This window comes from Prionailurus viverrinus, chromosome C1 (genome assembly GCF_022837055.1).
Source record: "Prionailurus viverrinus isolate Anna chromosome C1, UM_Priviv_1.0, whole genome shotgun sequence".
Lineage (NCBI taxonomy): Eukaryota > Metazoa > Chordata > Mammalia > Carnivora > Felidae > Prionailurus > Prionailurus viverrinus.
The window spans coordinates 16,097,090-16,117,577 of NC_062568.1; the positions used below are offsets into that span (position 1 = coordinate 16,097,090).

Consider the following 20,488-nt stretch of genomic DNA (forward strand, 5'->3'; position numbering starts at 1 on the left):
CAGAGCCCGACGAAGGGCTTGAACTCAGGGACCACGAGATCGTGACCTGAGCCGAAGTCAGACGCTTAACCGACTGAGCCACCCAGGCACCCCTATGTTTTATCTTTAAAAACAAGAATGTAAAAGGTCGGTACACTTGAGAATTTTGGTATGACATGGGAGTCTTTTGGACACACAGAATACAAAGGCATATTTTATTTTATTTTATTTTTTTTTTTTAATCTTTGTTTATTTTTGAGAGAGAGAGACAGAGAGAGACAGAGTGCAAGTGGGGGAGGAACAAAGAGAGAGGGAGACACAGAACCCGAAGCAGGTCCCAGGCTCCAAGCTGTGAGATCATGACCTGAGCTGTGAAGTCGGACACTTAACCGACTGAGCCACCCAAGTGCCCCACGAAGGCATATTTTAAACTGACTCTTTTTCTTTCCTTCTTTGAAGGTTCTGGTATCTTAACTATTTCATGGTTTTTGGACTATTCTCTTTGCTTCCAAGTTCTATTTCTCTTTGAGAACTCCAGATTATGCTGGCTAATTGTGGTGGAGAGGCGGTGGGGCCGAAAGGATCTTATTTGTTTAAATATCTTTTAATTCACAGAAATTTTAGCTTCAAACAAATATATTTGCACTGTTATTCTTTCTGTCACCAAATATCAAACACATTAAAGCAAAATATTCAGATGCAATTCTTCACATTTTAGCAATAAAAGAGGAATGGTTTTTATTAGGTGTTTTTAAATAAAAGTTTGTTTGGAGTGTCCCTTTCCAAATAGATAATCATTTTGGAGACCCTGAAATCTCTGAGCATTATTTTTATTTCAATATACTTTTAATGGTGTGTGAATCACACAACTCTAAACTCCTTTTGAAGAAAAAACACTCTTACAAACAGAAGTTATCTTCTATGTTTAAAGGAGTTGCTTAATGTGGATGGAACTGGAGAGTGTGATGCTAAGTGAAATAAGCCATACAGAGAAAGACAGATACCATATGGTTTCACTCTTATGTGGATCCTGAGAAACTTGGCGGGAACCCATGGGGGAGGGGAAGGAAAAAAAAAAAAAGAGGTTAGAGTGGGAGAGAGCCAAAGCATAAGAGACTCGTAAAAACTGAGAACAAACTGAGGGTTGATGGGTATTGAGGAGGGCACCTTTTGGGATGAGCACTGGGTGTTGTATGGAAACCAATTTGTCAATAAATTTCAGAAAAAAAAAAAAATAAAGGAGTTGCTTATTGTTGTACATAATTTTGTACCTATTCAGCGTCTACTAGTTGAACAGGAACATAGATTTTTAAATATAAATAGTTTGACTCACCTTGTAGAAAATGAATTTAGCCTGAGGACAGAGTAACAACGTTTTAATAATATCCAGGTACTCAAAAGTGAAGCCTTTTACAGTAGAGGGTTAATTTTAATATAACGGACGCATCCAGGGAAGAGGTCCTTTTTTTTTTTTTTAATTTTTCTTTCTTTTATGTTTATTTATTCTGAGAGAGAGAATGAGACAGAACAAGTGGGGGAGAGGGGCAGAAGGAGAGGGAGAGAAAATCCCAAGCAGGCTCCACACAGCTCAGAGCCTGATGCGGGGCTCAATCTCACAACCACTGCAAGATCATGACCTGACTGAAATTCAGAGTCAGAGGCTTAACCTCCTGAGCCACCCCGGTGCCCCAGGAAAGAGGTCTTTTTAACCCATTTTAAAAAATTCAGGTGAGGGGCACCTGGGTGGCTCAGTCAATTAAGTGTCCGACTTCGGCTCAGGTCATGATCTCACGGTTCGTGAGTTTGAGCCCCACATTGGGCTCTGTGCTGACAGCTCAGAGCCTGCAGCCTGCTTTGGATTCTGTGTCTCCCTCTCTCTCTGCCCCTCCTCCCCAAAAAAATAAACACTAAAAATATTTTTTTAAATAAAATTAAAAAATCCAGGTGAAATTGACTTACCATTAACAATTTTAAATAAACAATTCAGTGGCATTTAGTATATTCACAACCTCCACCTCTGTCCAGTTCCAAAACATTCCCCAAAGGAAACTCCATATCCATCAAGCAGTCGTTCCTCATTTCCCCTCCTCTCAGCCCTGGCGGCAACCAGATGAGCTTCGGCCTCTTTGGGTTTACCTATTTTGGACATATCATGTAAATTAATCACACAATATGTGACCTTTCGTGTCTGCCTGTTTTTCACCTACCATAATGTTTTTGTAGTTCATCCACATTGTAGCTTGGATTTTTAATATGTTTAATATGGATGGGATTGCCTCCACTGGTGAATACAGTTCCTTGAACCATATTTCTAGAATGTTCCCTTCTAAGCGTAGAAGGCTTTAGTGATGATGCCTGGGAGTCTTTATTATTTTACCACAATTAAAAAATAAATCTACATATTTTATCAAGTAATCTGATAAAAGAATTCCTGGCATGTCCAGAAGGAGGAGATTCTGAGCTTACAAAACAACCCACAGGGATGGATTTAGGTATAGGGGTTGCGAGGCAGTGGATATTATGGTCCTCCCTCCGGAAGAAAGGTGTTATCAGACAGCTTCTGGAAATGCTGGCAGCAGACAGCCCTCAGCTGTCAGCCCCCTTCCTGGACAACCTCAACCAAAGACAGTGGCCTCAGCCAAGGTCACGTTCTCTTCCTCGGTGGCCCTCATCCAGAGGATGATCATCATGAGGGTGTAAACCACCCTCTCATACTTCCCCGTGAAGTCTCTGTAGGGCTGCGGTTTGGTCCTGCTCTCTTTCTTCCCCTTCTCTTCCACGGGTGCTGATTCCATGGGTGCTCCCTGCTAAACCTTGGTGACATCCACTCATTTTACTCCCTGATGTGACTTCTCCAGAGATGGGAGGCATGTTAGCTGTCCATCCTGGGTCACTTAGGGTGACTGATAATGCTGAGGTTGGCTCGAGATACTGGCTTGTTTCAGAACTTGTCTGTTTTCTAAAAGGAAGACAGTGCCCTTCAGGTCTCTATTGCATTTGGGTAGCTCGTGAATGGGCTCTTCAGAAATTAAACATAACTTCGTGCAAACTCTGGGCTCACTAAACAGCTCTTTTTCTGTTTTCATGTATTTAGTCAACGTATTTGTTAAGTGCCTACTATGTGTCTGCACTGTTCTAGATGTTGTGATACAGAATATCCTTCTATGTTGAGTCCCTACCATGGATCTGCACGGTTGTAGATAGTGCAAAGAACAAAACAAAGTTCTTGTCTTCATGGATAAAACCCACATTCTAGTTCACCATTGTATGCCCAGTACCTGGCTCAATAAACGCTTGTTGAACGACTATATGAACGACATCAGCTTGACCTACGTTGTTACAAGCAGATCTTTCCTGTGGAATGCACTCATGATGTGCTGTTGTAGCTTAAGTATTTTGGTTTTCTCATTTTTCCTGCCCTGCATGTGCCTTTGCCTCCAACTCTCAAGAATTGTCAATAAATTTTTAAAGTATACTAGTTGTTTGCAAAGAAGATTCTAGAGTTTTTCCTGTCACGGAGAAATCTGACAACATGGGCCAGCAGTTCGGCCTTGAACACAAGCAGCTGATGGGTCTGTGAGTCACCATTTGCCCCAGGGGACTGCCTAGTCACCGACATCAGGTGCCCAAGAGCTCTTGGTAAATGTCAGATGCTACTGTTTGTGGTGGGTGGTGTTGGTATCAACTTGGCGGTAGGAACAATCTAGCATCACTCTAAAAAAAGGAACGGTTGCTACTCTCCTGCGAATGAGGTCTGAAACAGGAAACGGGTCTGAAACGGGTCTGAAAGCCGAGGGTCTGGTGACACCGTTATTCCTAACCAAGGCCCAATTTACCAAAAACAGGGAAATCATACAGGTATTTAACTTCTGGGAAGAGAAGCACTACAAAAACACAGATATAACAATCCTTTAAAAATTGATAAATAGAAGAGTCACATCACTTAAAACGAATGGGGTACTATTATATGCATTAATCGGATAGACATCTAAGACCTATTATTAGGTGGAAAAAGCTGGCAGGTTAATGTGTGCCTTTTCTATTAAAACAAAACACTACCAAAAATAATGACACACACAGTGATGTTATTAGACAACACAGGGGCACGTAAGTGCATGTCTGTCCAGAAACAGGTTGGTACCATACAGATAATAAGGTTACCCTGGACAGGATGGAAAGTGAACAGGACTGTGGGTCATGGTCAGAAGGAACTTACCCTGTAATATTTCAACTTTTTTAGAGGAACGTTTCATTTATAAGTTTTAAAACTTAAAATTAATTTTAAAAGAAAAATGTTAACAATTGTTAGAGCAGGCCAACAGTACACATGACTTCTTCGTAAGGCACGGGACATTAACCTCCTGATCACGTTCGTTAAGTAGACGCGGTTCCTTGGCTTTCTAGAATATCATGTCTGACACAGACCACGTAAAAGATGCCCACGCAAGGCAGAGTTACAAACATGAAAAGAAGTATTGTCATAGGTAAGCCCAATAACATTGGAATCCACATTTGCCCAACAGGCCTATACTGGATTTAATCAATAGTGTTGTGGGTGGCTCAGTCAGGTAACCGTCAGACTTCAGCTTAAGTCATGGTCTTGCAGTTGGTGAGTTCAAGCCCCACGTTGGGCTCTCTGCTGTCAGCAATGAGCCTGCTTCGACGAGCCCCTCCCTTGCTTGTACTCTCTCTCTCTCTTTCAAAACTAAACAAGCATTAAAAAACAATAGCTGTTGGGATGATTACTGAGGATGATGAGATTATGCACAATGCTTGGCTAGCTAAAATGTAACACGGAGATCTCTGGTGGGCTGCAGTTAAGCTTGGAGGGGGTGCGGGCACCTTGGAATGCCCAGGCCTGCATAGCCCCCCTGCCTGCAGAATGCCTAGGCGGCCCTGACAAGTGTTTCTGCAGTCCTTGGGGAACTCAGTTATCTCTACATTGTATTCTCAGTTTAGCAGAACAGTAGGACACGTAGGCCCTTGCTGCCCACCTCTGATTTTATTAGTCTCTTGTGCTTGTTCACCTTTAAGTCGTCTGCCCTTTGTTCCTGCACGCCTGGAATGTCATACGCCCTCTGTACACAAGCCCACGAAGATTTATGATTAACCTGACACCACAATAAACGAGAATACGAGTGAGGCGAATGGGGTCTTCGTCTGCAAACTTTGACCCCCAGGCCTTCTCCTGTCTCTCCTAGAAAAGTGTGGAGTAATCTTTCCTCCATGAGCACAGGGTTTGCCATCCATTCCTGGCAAGTGGTGCCCCGTGTGAGTGCTTGAGACCGACCCGAAGGGACGCTCGAAAATGAAAGTCTGCGCAGTAAGTCGTCGGCTTCTCTTCCGAGAACAGCCGAGTTCTGGAACTTTTCAGGCCTGGGTTTTGTTTTCCTTTTCTCTTTACTCTCGTGCGTTATTAAGACTTTCTACGTGGGGCAGCCTCATGCTCTGAACAAAGGCGATGTATCAAGGTCCTAAAGCAGTGACTTGAAGCCAATGGGGCAGATAGAAATGAGAAACAATTACAGCATATGCTTCGGGTTGCCTTAGATATTAACCCATGGCTTCCCAAAAACGGCATTCTGGATGTCGACGTCTGGCAACGTGTGGGTGCCAATCTGAAACGGAAGCATGAACAGGGTTATAAGTTCCCTCTTTCTGCCCTAACAACACGGGGGTCAGTGCGAGCAGCTTTGGCTCCTTCACACGTGGATGTTCTTCCTGATGCATCCCTTCCTCCGGGTAAGGGCCTCGTGGAGGCTGTTACTTTACCTCTCTGTCCTGAGAAAGAGGTGAAAAGGACTCCTCAAGCCATTGGGAATGTAGGTAGCTTCCCGCTGCCTCCACCCGAATGGGGGGACCCCCCTTCTGTTCCCATGCCCCCACCAAGATCTCCGTGTTACATTTTAGCTAGCCAAGCATTGTGTATAATCTCGCCATCCTCCGTAATAACCCCAACAAATAGTGTTGAACTTCGATATTTCTAAGGTGCTTTATGGTTTTTAAACCCTTTCATTTGAATCTCACAGCTGGGGGCGCCTGGGTGGCGCAGTCGGTTAAGCGTCCGACTTCAGCCAGGTCACGATCTCGCGGTCCGTGAGTTCGAGCCCCGCGTCAGGCTCTGGGCTGATGGCTCAGAGCCTGGAGCCTGTTTCGGATTCTGTGTCTCCCTCTCTCTCTGCCCCTCCCCCGTTCATGCTCTGTCTCTCTCTGTCCCAAAAATAAATAAACGTTGAATCTCACAGCTGTATCTAGTTCAGTAGGGCCAGATTCATCGTCTCCATTTCACAGATTGGAAAACTGCGGTTCAGAAAAATGACTTGTCTAAGATCAAAGCCAGTAAAGGGGCAGGGCACCTACATCTTCCAAGAGCTGAAAGCCTTTTGTAATTCATCCACTCGATAAATTCAACTCCAGTAGTTAATAGTAGCTGCCAGACCCGAGAGTTCATCTTTTTGCTGGCTGAGTTCACATTTTGGCAGCCCTCTCTACCGACTTTCTGCTTGAACCTAAGTGGGTTGATGCACATTCAAAAACCAGTTTTAGAACCTAGTGCATTCACCCAAGGGGATTTCCAGCTAGTGGGAAGTTTGCTGTCCAGGGCAACACTCAGCCTCCGTCCTGCCACAGATGCAAGTGATAAATGGCCTGGTGCCGGGCTGGATACCACAGCCCCGTGCTGCCTGCCAGTAGCTGCTACTTTTGTCATGTTAGTTTTTCATGAGGGGTCCACATCCAGTCTCCCCAGCTAAGTCAGAGTCACAGGAACCTCCTTTTCCGCTTCCTATCCTTCGGTAGCCAGCCTGTCAACGAACACACACTTGATAAACTCCCTCGGCCTTATAATGTAGCCACAACAGGACACGCTTATGTGTAGCAACACATTTAAAAAATTAATCCACTGCCCATGAGAGTTGACACTTCTGAAAATAAACTCTTGCTCTTCCTCCTCACCCCTGCAAACCTGCTCCCCCTACACTCTTCTCTATCTCAATCAATGGCAATTCAACCTTTGTAGCTGGTCAGCTCTCACCTAGGGTCACTTCTTTCTTTTTTCGCACCCTATTTCCAATCCTTTAGCAATTCTTGTTGGCTCTACCTTCAAATTCCATCCACGGGGTGGCTGGGTGGCTCAGTCAGTTAAGTGTCTGGCTTCGGCTCAGGTCATGATCTCACTGTTCGTGAGTTCGAGTCCCACGTCGGGCTCTGTGCAGACAGCTCGGAGCCTGGAGCCTGCTTCGGATTCTGTGTCTCCCTCTTTCTCTGTCCTCCCTGCTCGCGCTCTGTCTCTCAAAAATAAATAAAAATTAAAACAACAACAATAATAGCAAACAACAAATTCTATCCAGAGTCCATACCACCTCTACTGCTCTCTCCATGGTACATCACCTGGATCATTAGAATGGCCTCCATTTGTATCTCTCTGAACAGCCCTTTGCAGCCAGTTTCTTCTCAGGACAGCAGCCAAAGGATGCTGTTAACCACCCAGGCAGACCATATCACTCCCTCTACTCAAAACCCTCCAACTCGGAGCTTAGCTCGGCAAAACCCAGCATCCTTGCACAGTCCTACGTGGTCCCTGATTCCATCATTTCCTTTTACTCTTCCTACTGGCCCACACCTCTCCAGGGCCCCTAGAATTCTCTTTCTTATGCACCCTATGGTTTATTCTCTCTCCTCTGGGATTCTGCACATAGTCTCACTCTCCCTGAAATGCTCTTCCCTGTGATATCATAGCTGGCTTGCTCATCTTCAAGTCTTGGCTTAAACGTCACCATATCAGGATGCTTTCTGTGACCACCTTATATAAAACTACGGACAACATCCCTCTCCCCACTACACACACACACACACACACACACACACACACACACACCCCTTCCTGGCACTTCTTGTGCCTTCTTTTCCTCCACAGCCCACATTACCTACTAACACACTAAAGAACACACTTGTTTTGTTTGTCTAACTCTCTGCCTAGAATGTTTGCTCCAAGAGAATAGGGATTTTTGTTTCTTTTGTTCGCTGCTGTATCCCTAGCGCCTGGTACAAGTCTGGCACATAACGGATGCTTACAAAGTATTTGCTGAGTAAATCAGACTGGCAAAGATGAAAAATTAGATGGTAGCTTGACTGGTGGGGGCATACGGGAATAGATGCTTTCACATGTTGCTGTCAGAGCACAAATTGGAATTGCCTCCTTGGAGAGCAATCACAAGATCCATCAAAATTTAAAAAGGCATCTTACCTATGACCCAGCATTTAGCTGCCAAACATTTACTCAATAGATATATGTGTTGTTGTTGTTTTTAAGTTTATTTATTTGGAGCAGAGAGAGAGAGAGAGAGAGCGCGCCTGGATCACAGGAACCATCCCTGAGATGGTAATCTAAATCAAGAGTCCTAGCTTAACAGACTGAGCCACCCAGTGCCCTGCAGCATTATTTTAGTGACAAAAAGTTGGAATGAACTTAAACGTCCCTGAATAGGGGGTCTGGTTGAATCATATACGGGCATCAGTATGACTCCACAATATATAACTGTTAAAGTGATGAAGGAAGAAACACACGGCTTGATGTGGAACAGTCTACATGATGTACTGAGTGGAACAAGCCAGGGCAGAAATATGTGGAGTATGTCACCCTTTGGGTGAAAAAAGGAGGGGGGGGGTGTAAGTACATATACTTGCAAGTTCCTACAAGCATAAATAAGAGTATAAATAGCGCTGGAAAATTGCAGGGAACTAATGATAGAGGTTGCCCACACCCCCCCCCCCCACTTTTTTAAGGGAGTTATTTAAGGACCAGTGACCCTGAAAATGACTTAAAAAATCATCGCGACATAGTACTCTTAAAAAACCTACTTCTGGAAGCGCATGGCTGGCTCAGGTGGGGGACCGTGGGGCTCTTGCTCTCGGGGGTTTGAGCCCCACGTTGGGTGTGGAGATGACTTAAAAATAAAAGATCTTAAAAAAAAACCCAGAAACCCACTTCTGTAATGTGTCAATGCGTGCTCTTCTGGTAGCTTTTACTCTGTGTGGAGCTGACGCGGTAAAAATCTGCCCTAAGCACTGCTCTGAAGGCACGGGAGTAGGAAGGAGGACCTTTTATTTCCTCCGGGAGTGAAGCCAATAAAAAGTATGAATAGATTCAGGCCAACCTCGTGCTCGGCGACTGGGGGCCTGCCCCGCCTTCCCCCCAGCCGGGGCTGCCCGTCGGTGCTGCCCTCCGCCTGGAGTCCCTGCTTCCTCCTTAGAGGGCAGCAGCAGAGCGTGTCGGGGACGCATGCGTCCCAATTTGCGCCCGGGGAATTAAAAGAAAAGAGGGGGGAAAAAGCCCCAGCGCAACACGCGCCCCAAACAAAACCTAAGTGCAGGAAAGCGCGCGGCCGCGCAGACCTGGGCCGTGCAGGCGTCTCGGCCTCGCCCGCGTCCCCGGCCGCGGCGTGATGCGCACGGACTGGCCCGCGACGCCCGGCCCCGCGACTGTCCCCGCACCTGGACGCCGGCCGGGTGGCCGCGCCCCAGCCGCGCTCGCTCGCCGCCGCCGCCGCCGCCGCGGCCGTCTCCCAGTGTGCCGCGCCGTGGGGCACCTCGCTCCCCATGGGGCCGCGGGACTGGCTGAGGACCGTGTGCTGCTGCTGCCCGTGCAGGTGCCTGGAGGGGCCCGCCGTGCCCGAGAAGGAGCCCCTGGTCAGGTGGGTGCGCGGCCGGCCGCGCGGAGCCTGGTGCCTGCGCGCTGGTCCGAGCTGGGGAGGCGGGCTGGGCTTCGCGGTGCCCCCTGAGGCGCCCCTTGGTCCCTTCCTGGAGACCCTGCCCCCTGGGTGAGACTTCTGCCCGCCGCCACAGATCCCCGGAGACGCCGGAGACCCGGGTGGATGCGTGTGGAAATCCGCGCCAAGGGAGGGACGGGAGAGAAGTTTGCAAAGGGGCTCGATTTGGGTCCTTTGCTGTGACCGACTGCGTACGGATAGGCGTATTTCAGTGAAACGGACGCCTGTGAGTTTCTGTTTCACCCAGGGGGAAAAAAAACAAGTTGGATACTTTGCATTCAAGTTTATTACCAAAGACAGACAATTTAAGTGACTGAGCACAGGGGATATTTTTCACATTTAAAAAAATGCCTACTTTCTGAAGGGGCATCCTGTTCACTGGGATGTGGTCTCATTACAGGTGAAGTTAGGAAGCGTGAGGAAATTGGATGCACTTTTGGCGTGGCTTCGTTGAAGGGCCGTACGACACAGTTTTGTTCGGGGCTGTCATTTTAAGCAATTATTTTGTACCTCCGCTTTGATGAAACGAAGGTTCCACAAGGGCATGCCTTGGAGGTAGACAGGATAGAAACGAAAGATTTAACATGAAATTAGGGAACAGTACGTGAAGTGAAAGTCAAGGGTTTGGTAAGCAAATATTGAAGCCAGTGTTTTTTTATGCAATGTGCAGTTGACAAGAGAAAGCTTTCGTTACTTTTCCAAAGCATGATTTACCTTTTCTTACTCTGTCAGGTCCAAACACTTGCCTTGACTTTTGAGGTCTTATGTATCCCCTTACTGCCTGCCCACTCTTATTTTCCAGCATATTAAATACTGCGGACTCCTTGATTTAACCAGACAGGCATCCTGGCCGCTCTAGGAACAATCCAGCCTTCTTATTCCCCTCACGATTGCCTCAAGGAGTGACCTTTATCTTTCCCACCCCTCCTAAATGCTGGTTCTCAGCACCCTCCCTCACCCCCGCCCCCAAGCAGTCTTCTTGGATTGCTTTCTGCTTATTCATCTCTCACTCCTATGATTTAGGGTTTGGGATTTACCATCTGCCCCTCACTGCTTAGTGAGCGCACATGTATGTAAACATACAGGTCACGTTCTTTTATATATAAACAATTCTACACACAGTACACAATGTTTTTGTGTGCCCTTGCTGATGGTTTCCCACTTAGATTGTTAGGTCAACATGGGCACGGAGACATCTGGTGAAGTTCCCTTGGTCCCAAATGAAGTGGGTAACAACCTAGAATTTCATGCTTGGCTTGTACATCCAAGTTGTCGATATTCACTGTCACTAGAAATACAGCACTCCTTCTCAGTGCCTTGGGTCTTTCCAGTCTTCCATCCAGGATTGCTATTGGAGTTAAAAATCTTGACCTGCCCTGGTTTACTGTAAGTCAGTACATTTTGCAAGTGATTTTTAGGAGGATGGAGCCAATGGGGGACAGAACAGTATGTCCTCACGAATCAGATTGTTTGGGGTGAAAATTCCAACTGGGTGACTGGGCACAAATTATGGAACTTATTTGTGCCTTAATTTCCTCATCTATAAAATGGGGATGAGAACAATGTGTACCTCAAAGGGTTTCCATGAGAAATGAAATGAGCTAATCCCTGTAAGTGTTTAGTAGAATGTCTGACACATAGTAAACACTCAATAAATTCTAGTTGTTGTTAATTATCATTGTTATTCTTCTGAGCATGTGAATATGAGTGGACTGGTCTTTTGTGGTTTAGTGTCAATTCTGGCATCATTTCAGGGTAGCAAGGTTTGGGAAGAGCCACTTAGTGATTGATGTGTGGGGCAGTGATAGGTGTGTGTGTGGGTACCTGTATGTTTTTTCCTACTCACGTCATCAGGAGGTCTGGTTTGAAATCCTTTTTGTTTGTTTATTTATTCTTAAAGTGAGAAGTTCAGTGTTTTTTTTTTCTTTGTATATTCACAAAGTTGTGCAATCATCACCACTGTCTAATATAGAACATTTTTATCACTACTGAAAGAAACACCACACCCATTAAGCAGTCACTTGACACTCTCCCTTCCTTGCCTGGCCCCTTCTCCTGCAGCGACTAATCTGCTTTCTGTCTTCATAGATTTGCTATTCTGGAAATTTGGTATAAATGGAATCATACATATGTGGCCTTGGCGTCTGGCTTCTTTCACTCAGAATCGTGTTTTGGGGGTTCATCCATGATGTAAGATTTACATATGTCTTATCCATTCATCAACCGATGGGCATTTGGGTTGTTTCTGCGTTTGGGCTGTGAACGTTTGTGTACAAGTTTTTGAGCAGATGTGTGTTTTCAATGATCATGGATATATGCTTAGGAGTGGAATGGCTGGGTCGTATAGTAATTCTACATTTAACTTTTTGACACACTGCCAGATTGTTTTCCAGAGTGACTGGTTTGAAATCTTGATGTGGTGAAATCATGTGGCCAGATGGCCTTAATTTTAATTTTATGGAGAACTTCATTCTTTACATCATCTTTTTTCTTTTTTTTCCTTTCATTTATAAAGAAAGGTTTTGTATAGATGCCCTCCTCTCAGCTAAGTCCTTGATGGTAAAGTAATGGTTTTCAAGTTTTGTTTCATGCCCTTAGGTAACGGTGCCTGGAGGAGGTGTGGTTGGGAAATGACACTTGTCTTTTGTCTGCATGGTCACCTGCAATCCTGTTCCAGAATGCACTAGGGATTCTTGTTCTTTCCCGAAAACCGGCTCTTAGTCTCTCCTCCTTTGCCAGTCTGATCATGCCTTTTATGTTTCGACCTCATTCTTTTTGCCTTTTCTGGAACCGTGTACCTGAAGGGAAAAGCCTGTCCCTTGTCTGGTTTGCAATCTGTATTTCTCTCTGTTCCACTGGTTCTTTCTTTCCCCTTGTTCTAGAAATATGCTGAGGCCTCCCCTGACTGAAAATTCATCCTGATAGGGCCAAGCCCTTTAATTGCCATCCTTTGCTTTCCTTTGTGGCTGGCACAAATGTCTTGAAAGAGTTGTTCACTGTGCCCTGCTCCCTGTCTTCTTTAGCACCCATCCACCGTGAAGTCTGGTTTCTGCCCCCTGCCTGACTACATGAACACTGCTCTCCTGAAGGTTACAAGAGAAAGAAGTGTGATGTTGTATTCTCAGTGTGCAGGACACAGTTCTGTGCTGGCCATCCGCGCCTTCTTTCGTGCTTCCTCTTTCCCCGGATTCTCTGATTTTGCTTTCTCTAGTTTCTGCTTGTGACAGGTGCAGTCACACTGCTTTCCCTCCTGGTGTCTTTGCCCATGTCACATTTGTTCGCTAAACATCTTTTTGTTTTTGTCCTTTTATAAATTTTTTTTAAGGTTTATTTATTTTGGAGAGACAGAGACTAAGCATGGTCGGGGGACAAGCAGAGAGAGAGAGAGAGAGAGAGAGAGAGAGAGAGAGAGAGGGAGACACAGAATCTGAAGCAGGCTCCAAGGTCTGAACTGTCAGCACAGAGCCCAGAGCGGGGCTTGAAATCATGAACTGTGAGATCACGACCTGAGCCAAAGTCGGACGCTTAACCGACCGAGCCACCCAGGGGCCTCACTTTTTGTTTTTCTGTCCTACTTCTCAAGAGTCTACTCTTCTTTTTTTTTTTTTTAATTTTTATTTATTTTTGAGACAGAGACAGAGCATGAACGGGGGGAGGGTCAGAGAGAGAGGGAGACACAGAATCTAAGCAGGCTCCAGGCTCCGAGCTGTCTGCACAGAGCCCGACGCGGGGCTCGAACTCACAAACTGCGAGATCATGACCTGAGCCGAAGTCAGACGCTTAACCGACTGAGCCACCCAGGCGCCCCAAGAGTCTACTCTTCTTAAGGCCCATGTCAGTTGCCAGCTTTGTGATGAAGCCTTGGAAAGTTTCCCCAGGTTGTGATGGTTTCTCTTTACTTCCTTTTCATCCCTCGGTCACTCACCTGTGCTTATTACAGTTTGCAGGTGGGTGCTGCCACCCCAGCCAGATTGCCCAACTCCTTAGCCGCCCGGGGCTGCTTCACCAGCAAAGAGGTGAGCAGTCATCTCTAAAGCCAGGAAGCTTGAGAGTAGGTCTGGAGAAAGGACACGTGGCCTGACCTTGACACCAGGCTCCAGGCCCAAAGAAAAGCAGAGGTTTTGTTCAGTTTCACGGTTTTCTGCCCTTGACTCCGATTTTAGGACGGAATCCTAGAAGACTCCTGTTTTCGATCACCGTGGAAGGTCGGAGGTTCTGCGTGCCATTCTTCCCCTGCACTAATTCCTTTCCCTAATGTAAATAGTGATCAAAACCACAACGAACCAACGCGCATGGAGGACAAATGGATTTTTTTGGGATGGCGAGCCCATTGATCACTTGTCTGTAAAACAGTGAATGACTTTTTGGCTCGAGGTTTCATGTTACTAATTAAAAGGAACATATGGGGTGCGTATCGTTAGTTTCCTGGGACTGGCGCAACAAACTACCATGAATTTGGTAGCCTAAACCAACAGAAATGTATTCGTTCACAGTTCTGGAAGCCAGAAAGACCCTAGGGAGAATTGCTTCTTGCAGGGTTCAGCTTTTGGTGGCTCCTGGTGTCGTTGGCTTCTGACAGCTCAGTTGCAGACTTTGCCTCTGTCTTCTTCCCTGTGCTCTCTCCTCTGTTGCAAATGCCTATCTCTTTGCTCTTGCCAGGGCACCAGTCACTGGATGTAGGGTCCATTGCAAATCCAGGTTAATCATGTCTCAAGATCCTTAACTTAATCACACCTGCAAAGCCCCTATTTCCAAATAAGGTCACGTTCACAGGAGCCGGGGGTTGGGACTTGGACGTATCCTTTTAGGGGATGCTATTCAACCCACTACAGGGTACTTTTGGGAAAATGTTTGAGCTCAGTGAGCTTAATGCATTGGCTTTTATTTCACTTTTATACCATGGCTTTCTTCCATCGGCGATGAAAGCATACTCTTGCCATATAAAAATCCCCCATGAGCGTGAGTTGTGACCCTTGAAATGATATGATTCTAGAGGCGCAGCTGCAGTCGGCACAGCCTTTAAGCAGAGCGATGTCCAGGCCCTCTGGCACCAGAGTTTACTGCCACATGACATCCAATACAGACGGGCATGGGGGGCCTGGAAGAGCCTGCCACGGAATGACACTAAAGCATATCTCACGAGGGTCACTGAAGTTTTGCAGAGAAGTACAATTCTTACTCTCTAAATGTTACTTACTCTAAGCTCTAATTTCTGTTGGCTGTCGATAACCGATAAGCACCATGACCGTCCACTTGTTGAAAAGCTAAGGAAGAAAGGAGGAGAATTACAACCACGGCTGAGTTTTCGTTTGTGGCTCTCCCTTCAGCCACCTACGTGAACCACGTAATGAGCTTCCACATCTCTTTGGCTCCCTGCTCTCCTCCATGCCCGTCCACAGCCTCCGCGCCGGATAGCAGAATTTACGGACGTATCTCTCAGAATTTACAGCCGCCGGGGTTTCCTTTTCCTGCAGTGCCTGGAGTCCCCAGTAGAGAAAAATAAAATAAAACCTCAGTTTGCTCTTTGATGGTTGTTTCATGCGGTTCTGAGAAGGCCTGGAACAGGGCGTGTGAGTGTGGGCAACAGAATGGAACTTCCCGGACCATCGAGGAACGTTCCGTCTGCGGCTCCTGCTTGGGTATGCAGATGGGGGTGAGGACTGAGGTGGGGACAGGAGCCTTCCCCGCTCAGCTCTCCTGACCTTTCATAGGTCGTGCTTAGCGTTCCCCGTGTACTGGGCGCTGTCTGTATGCCTGTTACTTAAATCTTTGCCGTAACCCTGTGAGGTACACCCGATTCTCGTTATTCTTTGTGGCTATGTGCTGTGGCCCCCGCAGATGGTGACTGAAAGTACTCATTGCTCCGAGGGGAAAATCCAGGGTTGTTGTCCTGCGAGTCGACTTGTCAGCTGGTCCACACGTATCTTGTTTTCTGTGTGCTTCTGCGTAAAGACACCTTAGTTTTAGTATATTGTTGATTCATTGACATTGCACTCAGGGCCAGCGGCACTGTGACTGATGCCTGAGTGAGGCTTGTCGAACACACATATTTTAGTTCTGCCGCACCATGCTGGGGGGCCATTCTCAACAGCAGAATCACCAATAAATAGCACAAAAATGCAAATGACGTGGCATTAAATACACCACGAAAAGTCCACTAGTGTACAGGATGACAGCTGAAACAAAGAGGCAGAGCATTGCCTTGTTGGACCTCAGCTGGGGACGTGCCCCTCCCTCGGGTCCTGCCAAAGCACCACCAGCATCGGTGATTTGATTTCGGAGGACAGATAAATTTCAGTACGTGGGAAAAGGTACAGATATGGTAATGAGGAGCCTCAACTGTCATTGGGTCTATAATCCCCACCTGACAGTTGAAGAAACTGAGGCACAAGAGCTTCTGTAGCTAGCTCAGAGGCATAGCTGGCTGAGCTGGGAATCATCTCCTATTCTATTCTAGTGCCGTAGAAATAGCAGGGGCCACCTAGTATGCAGGGAGGGGTGTAGCTAGCGGCTTATGGGCTGTGTGCTAGAAACTGTGTTTGATGGATGAGACTTGCCCTGAATCCTTACAACCTGGGATCGAGAGCCACTGGACCCGATGTTCTGATTCAGGCTGGTGAAAGCAGGTGCCTGTGGGAAAGAAAAGTGGTGGGTTTAAGTTATTTGGAAGGCAGTCACCACCAGCTCAAGAAGGACAATAATCCTTTCTTCACATGTGTGCAGTTTTTCCTTTCGCGGCGTGGGCTCCCGTGACCTCTGAGTTGAATAAATTGTCTTCTCCCCTCGGAAGGGCTTTAAAAAATGTTGGCTGAAGTGTTCGTGTCAGTGAGATCTCTCAGCCCGGGGCCCAGATGGCCTGACTCTTTTCCCATTATGTGTGGCAGTCTTCTCTGAGCTAACACAGCTCACCCATGACTTCCTGCAGAACTGGCAGGTACAAAGCCTGGAGCCCTGGGCCAGACGGTGATTCACAGGAAGCGCCTAGAGAGGCACAAAAGATTCCTGCTGCAGGAAGGGGCTGGAAGGATCTGTTGCAAAGCCTGTACATTTACCTTCTTAAAAGAGAAGAGGGGTGGAGGTCAAGGGCACAGTTCCCAGAACAGGGCCTCACGTCCAATGAGTAGGAGGTAAATGCTTTACCAAGAAGTCAGCCCCTCATGGTTGGTCTAAGGATGACTTTTAAAGGTTTTCTTCCCAGGCCACCTCCAGTGTCCCTCTTCCCCATTCGTGAGTCGCATAAGTCAATCTCAGTGACATTGGAAGTTCCTGAGAAGACGAAATTTCTTTCCCTTAGGCTTCGCATGATCTAGGTTTCCTGGAACTTTTCCATTCTCTAGATCTCTTGAAGTGATCTTATCACTCCACCTTTGTTTAAAAAGTAAATTCTGCTTAAATGTTGGGTAAAATAGGTGTGTTTTTTTTTTTTTTTTTTGCAGTTAGTGATGGAAATCCTTTTTAGTCTGGTTAATAAATACTAGTTTTGTACCAACTGTATGCTGTGCACTCTGTTCTTCTGTGCTTTTTTTAGGGAATAATTTTGGTGAGACACTGTGTATCTATCATTCCCTTATACTGCCAGAAAGGTGGTAAGAGTTTACTGTATTGCCTCTTATTATTTTTTTCCTAGCTTTTAAAAACTCAGGTTTATATGTATAATATTAGAAATTAAAAACATATAAAAATTAAAAATAGGTACAGTATAAACAATACCTATGAAGTGAATATTCTTGTAACCACCTCCAGGGCAAGAGATAGCTGCCTTTCATCCTGTATCCCCCCACTCCTGATTGTATCTAGACCTTTGTGATAGTCATTTCCTGGCTTTTCTTTATAGCTTTCCCACATATGTGTGCACCTTAAAAGTGTATTTTCATTTTTGCCTGCTTTTAAACTTTACCTAAATGAGACCAAACTGTGTGAGAGCCATCCAAGTTGCTATGTATAGCTTGGTTTGTGATTCTCATTGGTTTATAGGGCATCCGTTTTGCTCATCTGTTCTGTTGGCAAACTTTTGGGTGGTTTCCACGTTAGGGCTATTATACAAGGTTTCGATTTTAGAGTCAGCACATAAGGTAAAACTGTTCATCTTTCAGCCATACTGGCCTCAGATACACCAAGCACGCTGCTGCCTCAGGGCCTTTGAACTTCCTGCCCTGCCCACTTAGAATGTTCTTCCTCCACTTACCTGTATGAGTAACTCCCTCACTTTATTCAAGTCAGTGCTCGAAATCATTTTGTCATAAGGTGCTTCCCTCACGACCCTTTTTAAAACAGTGCCCCCCATGCCCTGTCTCTGTCCCTCATCCACCATGTGAATAAAGGGCTTCAGAGCACTGAGTGTCACCTGACATAACTGCTTCTTCCCACAAGACTGTGAGCCTACTTTTATAAGCTTAAATAGCCAAAAAATGTTAATTGGCCTGTGAGTCTGGACACAAGGATTCTAGACTCATTTCTGCCATTCAGAGCCCTGTGAACTCGGGAAACAACAATTCATCATTCAGCAAATATTTTTTGAGCATCTTCCACGAGCCGGGTGGTGTTCTAAGCGTTTGCAGTATATCACTGAGCAAAGTAGGTAGTGATCCTGTCCCCATGGGGCTTTTATTCTAGTGGGAGAGGAAGCAGCAAACGTAATAGGTAAATTGGAAGGTAAGTAAGTGCACAGGAAAAAGAAAAGGCAGAGCATGGGCAGGGGAGCATGCTTGCCATTTTAAGTAGATTATTCAGGGCAGGCTTCATTGAGGAGCTGGTGTTTATTTTATTTATTTACTTATTAAAAATTTACTCCTAATGTTTATTTATTTTTGAGAGAGAGAGACAGAGTGCAAGCAGGGGAGGGGCAGAGAGAGAGAGGGAGACACAGAATCCGAAGCAGGTTCCAGGCTCCGAGCTGTCAACACAGAGCCCGATACAGGGCTCGAACTCAGGAACCGCAAGATCATGACCTGATGTTGGACGCTTAACCAACCGAGCCACCCAGGCGCCCCGAGGAGCTGATGTGTAAATAAAAATTTGAAGGGGAGAGAGTGAGGTGTGTGGATACCTGGGGGAAAGCATTCTAGGTAGAAGGATCAGCCAGTGTGACTGAGGGGTTCAGGGAACAGCGAAGAGGCCAGAGTGCCTGGGGTGTCATATGGGGCCTCATAGAACACTGGATGACTTTGCCTTATATTCTAGACCGAATGGGTTTTGAGGGAGGGGTGACACGGTCTGATTTACATCTTAAAGGGATCGCTTTGGCTGTTGTATTAGGGATGGAATTTGGTGGGAGGCAATGGTAGCAAGAGGTAGACCAGCGGAAAAAATAATTGGAGGGATTCTTGTATAAGATGTACCGTCCCACCCTGGCTCACCAGATCCCAGACTCGGTGCTGTGGTGTGTTAGTGCCTATTCCTTTTATCCTTGGCTCGGGGTCGCAGGGGCAGAGGTGGAAATTTTTTTTCACGTACAGCCAATAGAACTTTCTGATGGACTGGAGGTAGGGGACGAGAGAGCCGAGGATGACGTCAAAGATTTTGGCCTGAACGGTTGGAAGGATGCAGGTTCCATTATCCAAGCAGAGCCTGCTGGTGGGGAGGCCCGTGGGAGGACCAGGCTCTTGGCTTTGACCACGGTGTGCTCGAGCCCTCTATCACACATCCACAGAAATGGGGAAGAGGCAGGAGGCGTAGGAGCCTGCGGACACAGGTATAGACTTAGGAACCTTCCTCACGTAGGTGGTATTTGAACCCCTGAGACTGGGTGAGGTGACCAGGATGAGTGCGAGCAGAGGAGGGACCAAGGACTGGGTCTCGTTCTCCCGAGCCCTGGCGTCTCCTCAGCCTCCCTGCCCGCCTCACAGGGTTTCTGTCCGGGCCATCTGCAGGCCTGAGGACACCGTACAAAGGCATGAGACACAATGGCCATGGAAGGCAGGGAGCCCAGGAGCACAGGGCAGGCAGCAGGGCCACAGCACAGGCCCCGCGTCGCTGCTTTTCATCCTTCACGCTGAGGCGGGTTGTGACTCTGGCATTGATGGAAGTCATGGACTTCGGTGGTGGCGTGCTGAGAAGAACTCCCAGATCTGTGGAGCCATGTTTACACTGCGGTTAAATAATGGATCTTGTAAGCTTTGAGAAAGAGCCAGAGTATCCGGCAGGAGGGAAGGAAGGAAAAAGGGAGGGAAAGTAAGGAGGGAAGAAGGGAGGCAGGGAGGGAGGAAACACAGGAAGAAAGAAGGGAAGGAGGGAGGGGGAGGGGGAAGGAGGGAGAGAGAGAGAGAGAGAGAGAGAGAGAGAGAGAGAGAGAGAGAGATGGAGGGGGAAGGGGAAAAGAAGGAGAGGGAGAGGATCTTGGATCCACCTGCCCTGTCACTGGGAGGTTTCCTTAGAGAGGAAGGGAAAGTTCTGGAAACCAGGGGCTCCATAGGCAATTCAGTTCTTGGTGGGAAATCAGTTGAGGAGTCCTTAAGTAGTCAAGGGGGTGCCACCAGACAGCCTTCGGGGTCTGCCTTTTGAGACCTTTGGTTGCTGTTTACTGGAGATTTTGTGTCTTCACTGTTTTGGGGATTTCAATCTTTTTCCTTTTTCTTTTTCTTTCTTTTTTTTTTTTTTTTTAGTTTATTTGGAGAGAGAGAGAGAGGGAGAGAGAGAGAATCCCAAGCAGGCTCTGTATGATCAATGCAGAGCCCAACATGGGCCTCAAACTCACAAACCATGAGCTCATGACTTGAGCTGGGATCAAGAGTTGGACACTTAGT

At 46.7% G+C, this 20,488-nt stretch overlaps 1 protein-coding gene across 2 annotated transcripts in view; it reads left to right on the forward strand.

The window, feature by feature from the left end:
* The first annotated feature begins 5,089 nt into the window (after positions 1 to 5,089).
* MREG (melanoregulin) overlaps positions 5,090 to 20,488 on the forward strand; it is a 63,867-nt gene continuing 48,468 nt past the window's right edge. Inside the window, exon 1 of one of the 2 annotated variants that reach the window (XM_047872739.1) lies at positions 5,090 to 5,302. Coding sequence is in view for 1 of the 2 variants with exons in the window: in XM_047872738.1 (XP_047728694.1) it covers positions 9,577 to 9,671 (95 nt within the window). In the remaining variant the exon portion in view is untranslated. Of the gene's footprint in view, positions 5,303 to 9,155; positions 9,672 to 20,488 lie in introns of those variants that run through there. The other variant, XM_047872738.1, reaches the window with a different exon arrangement.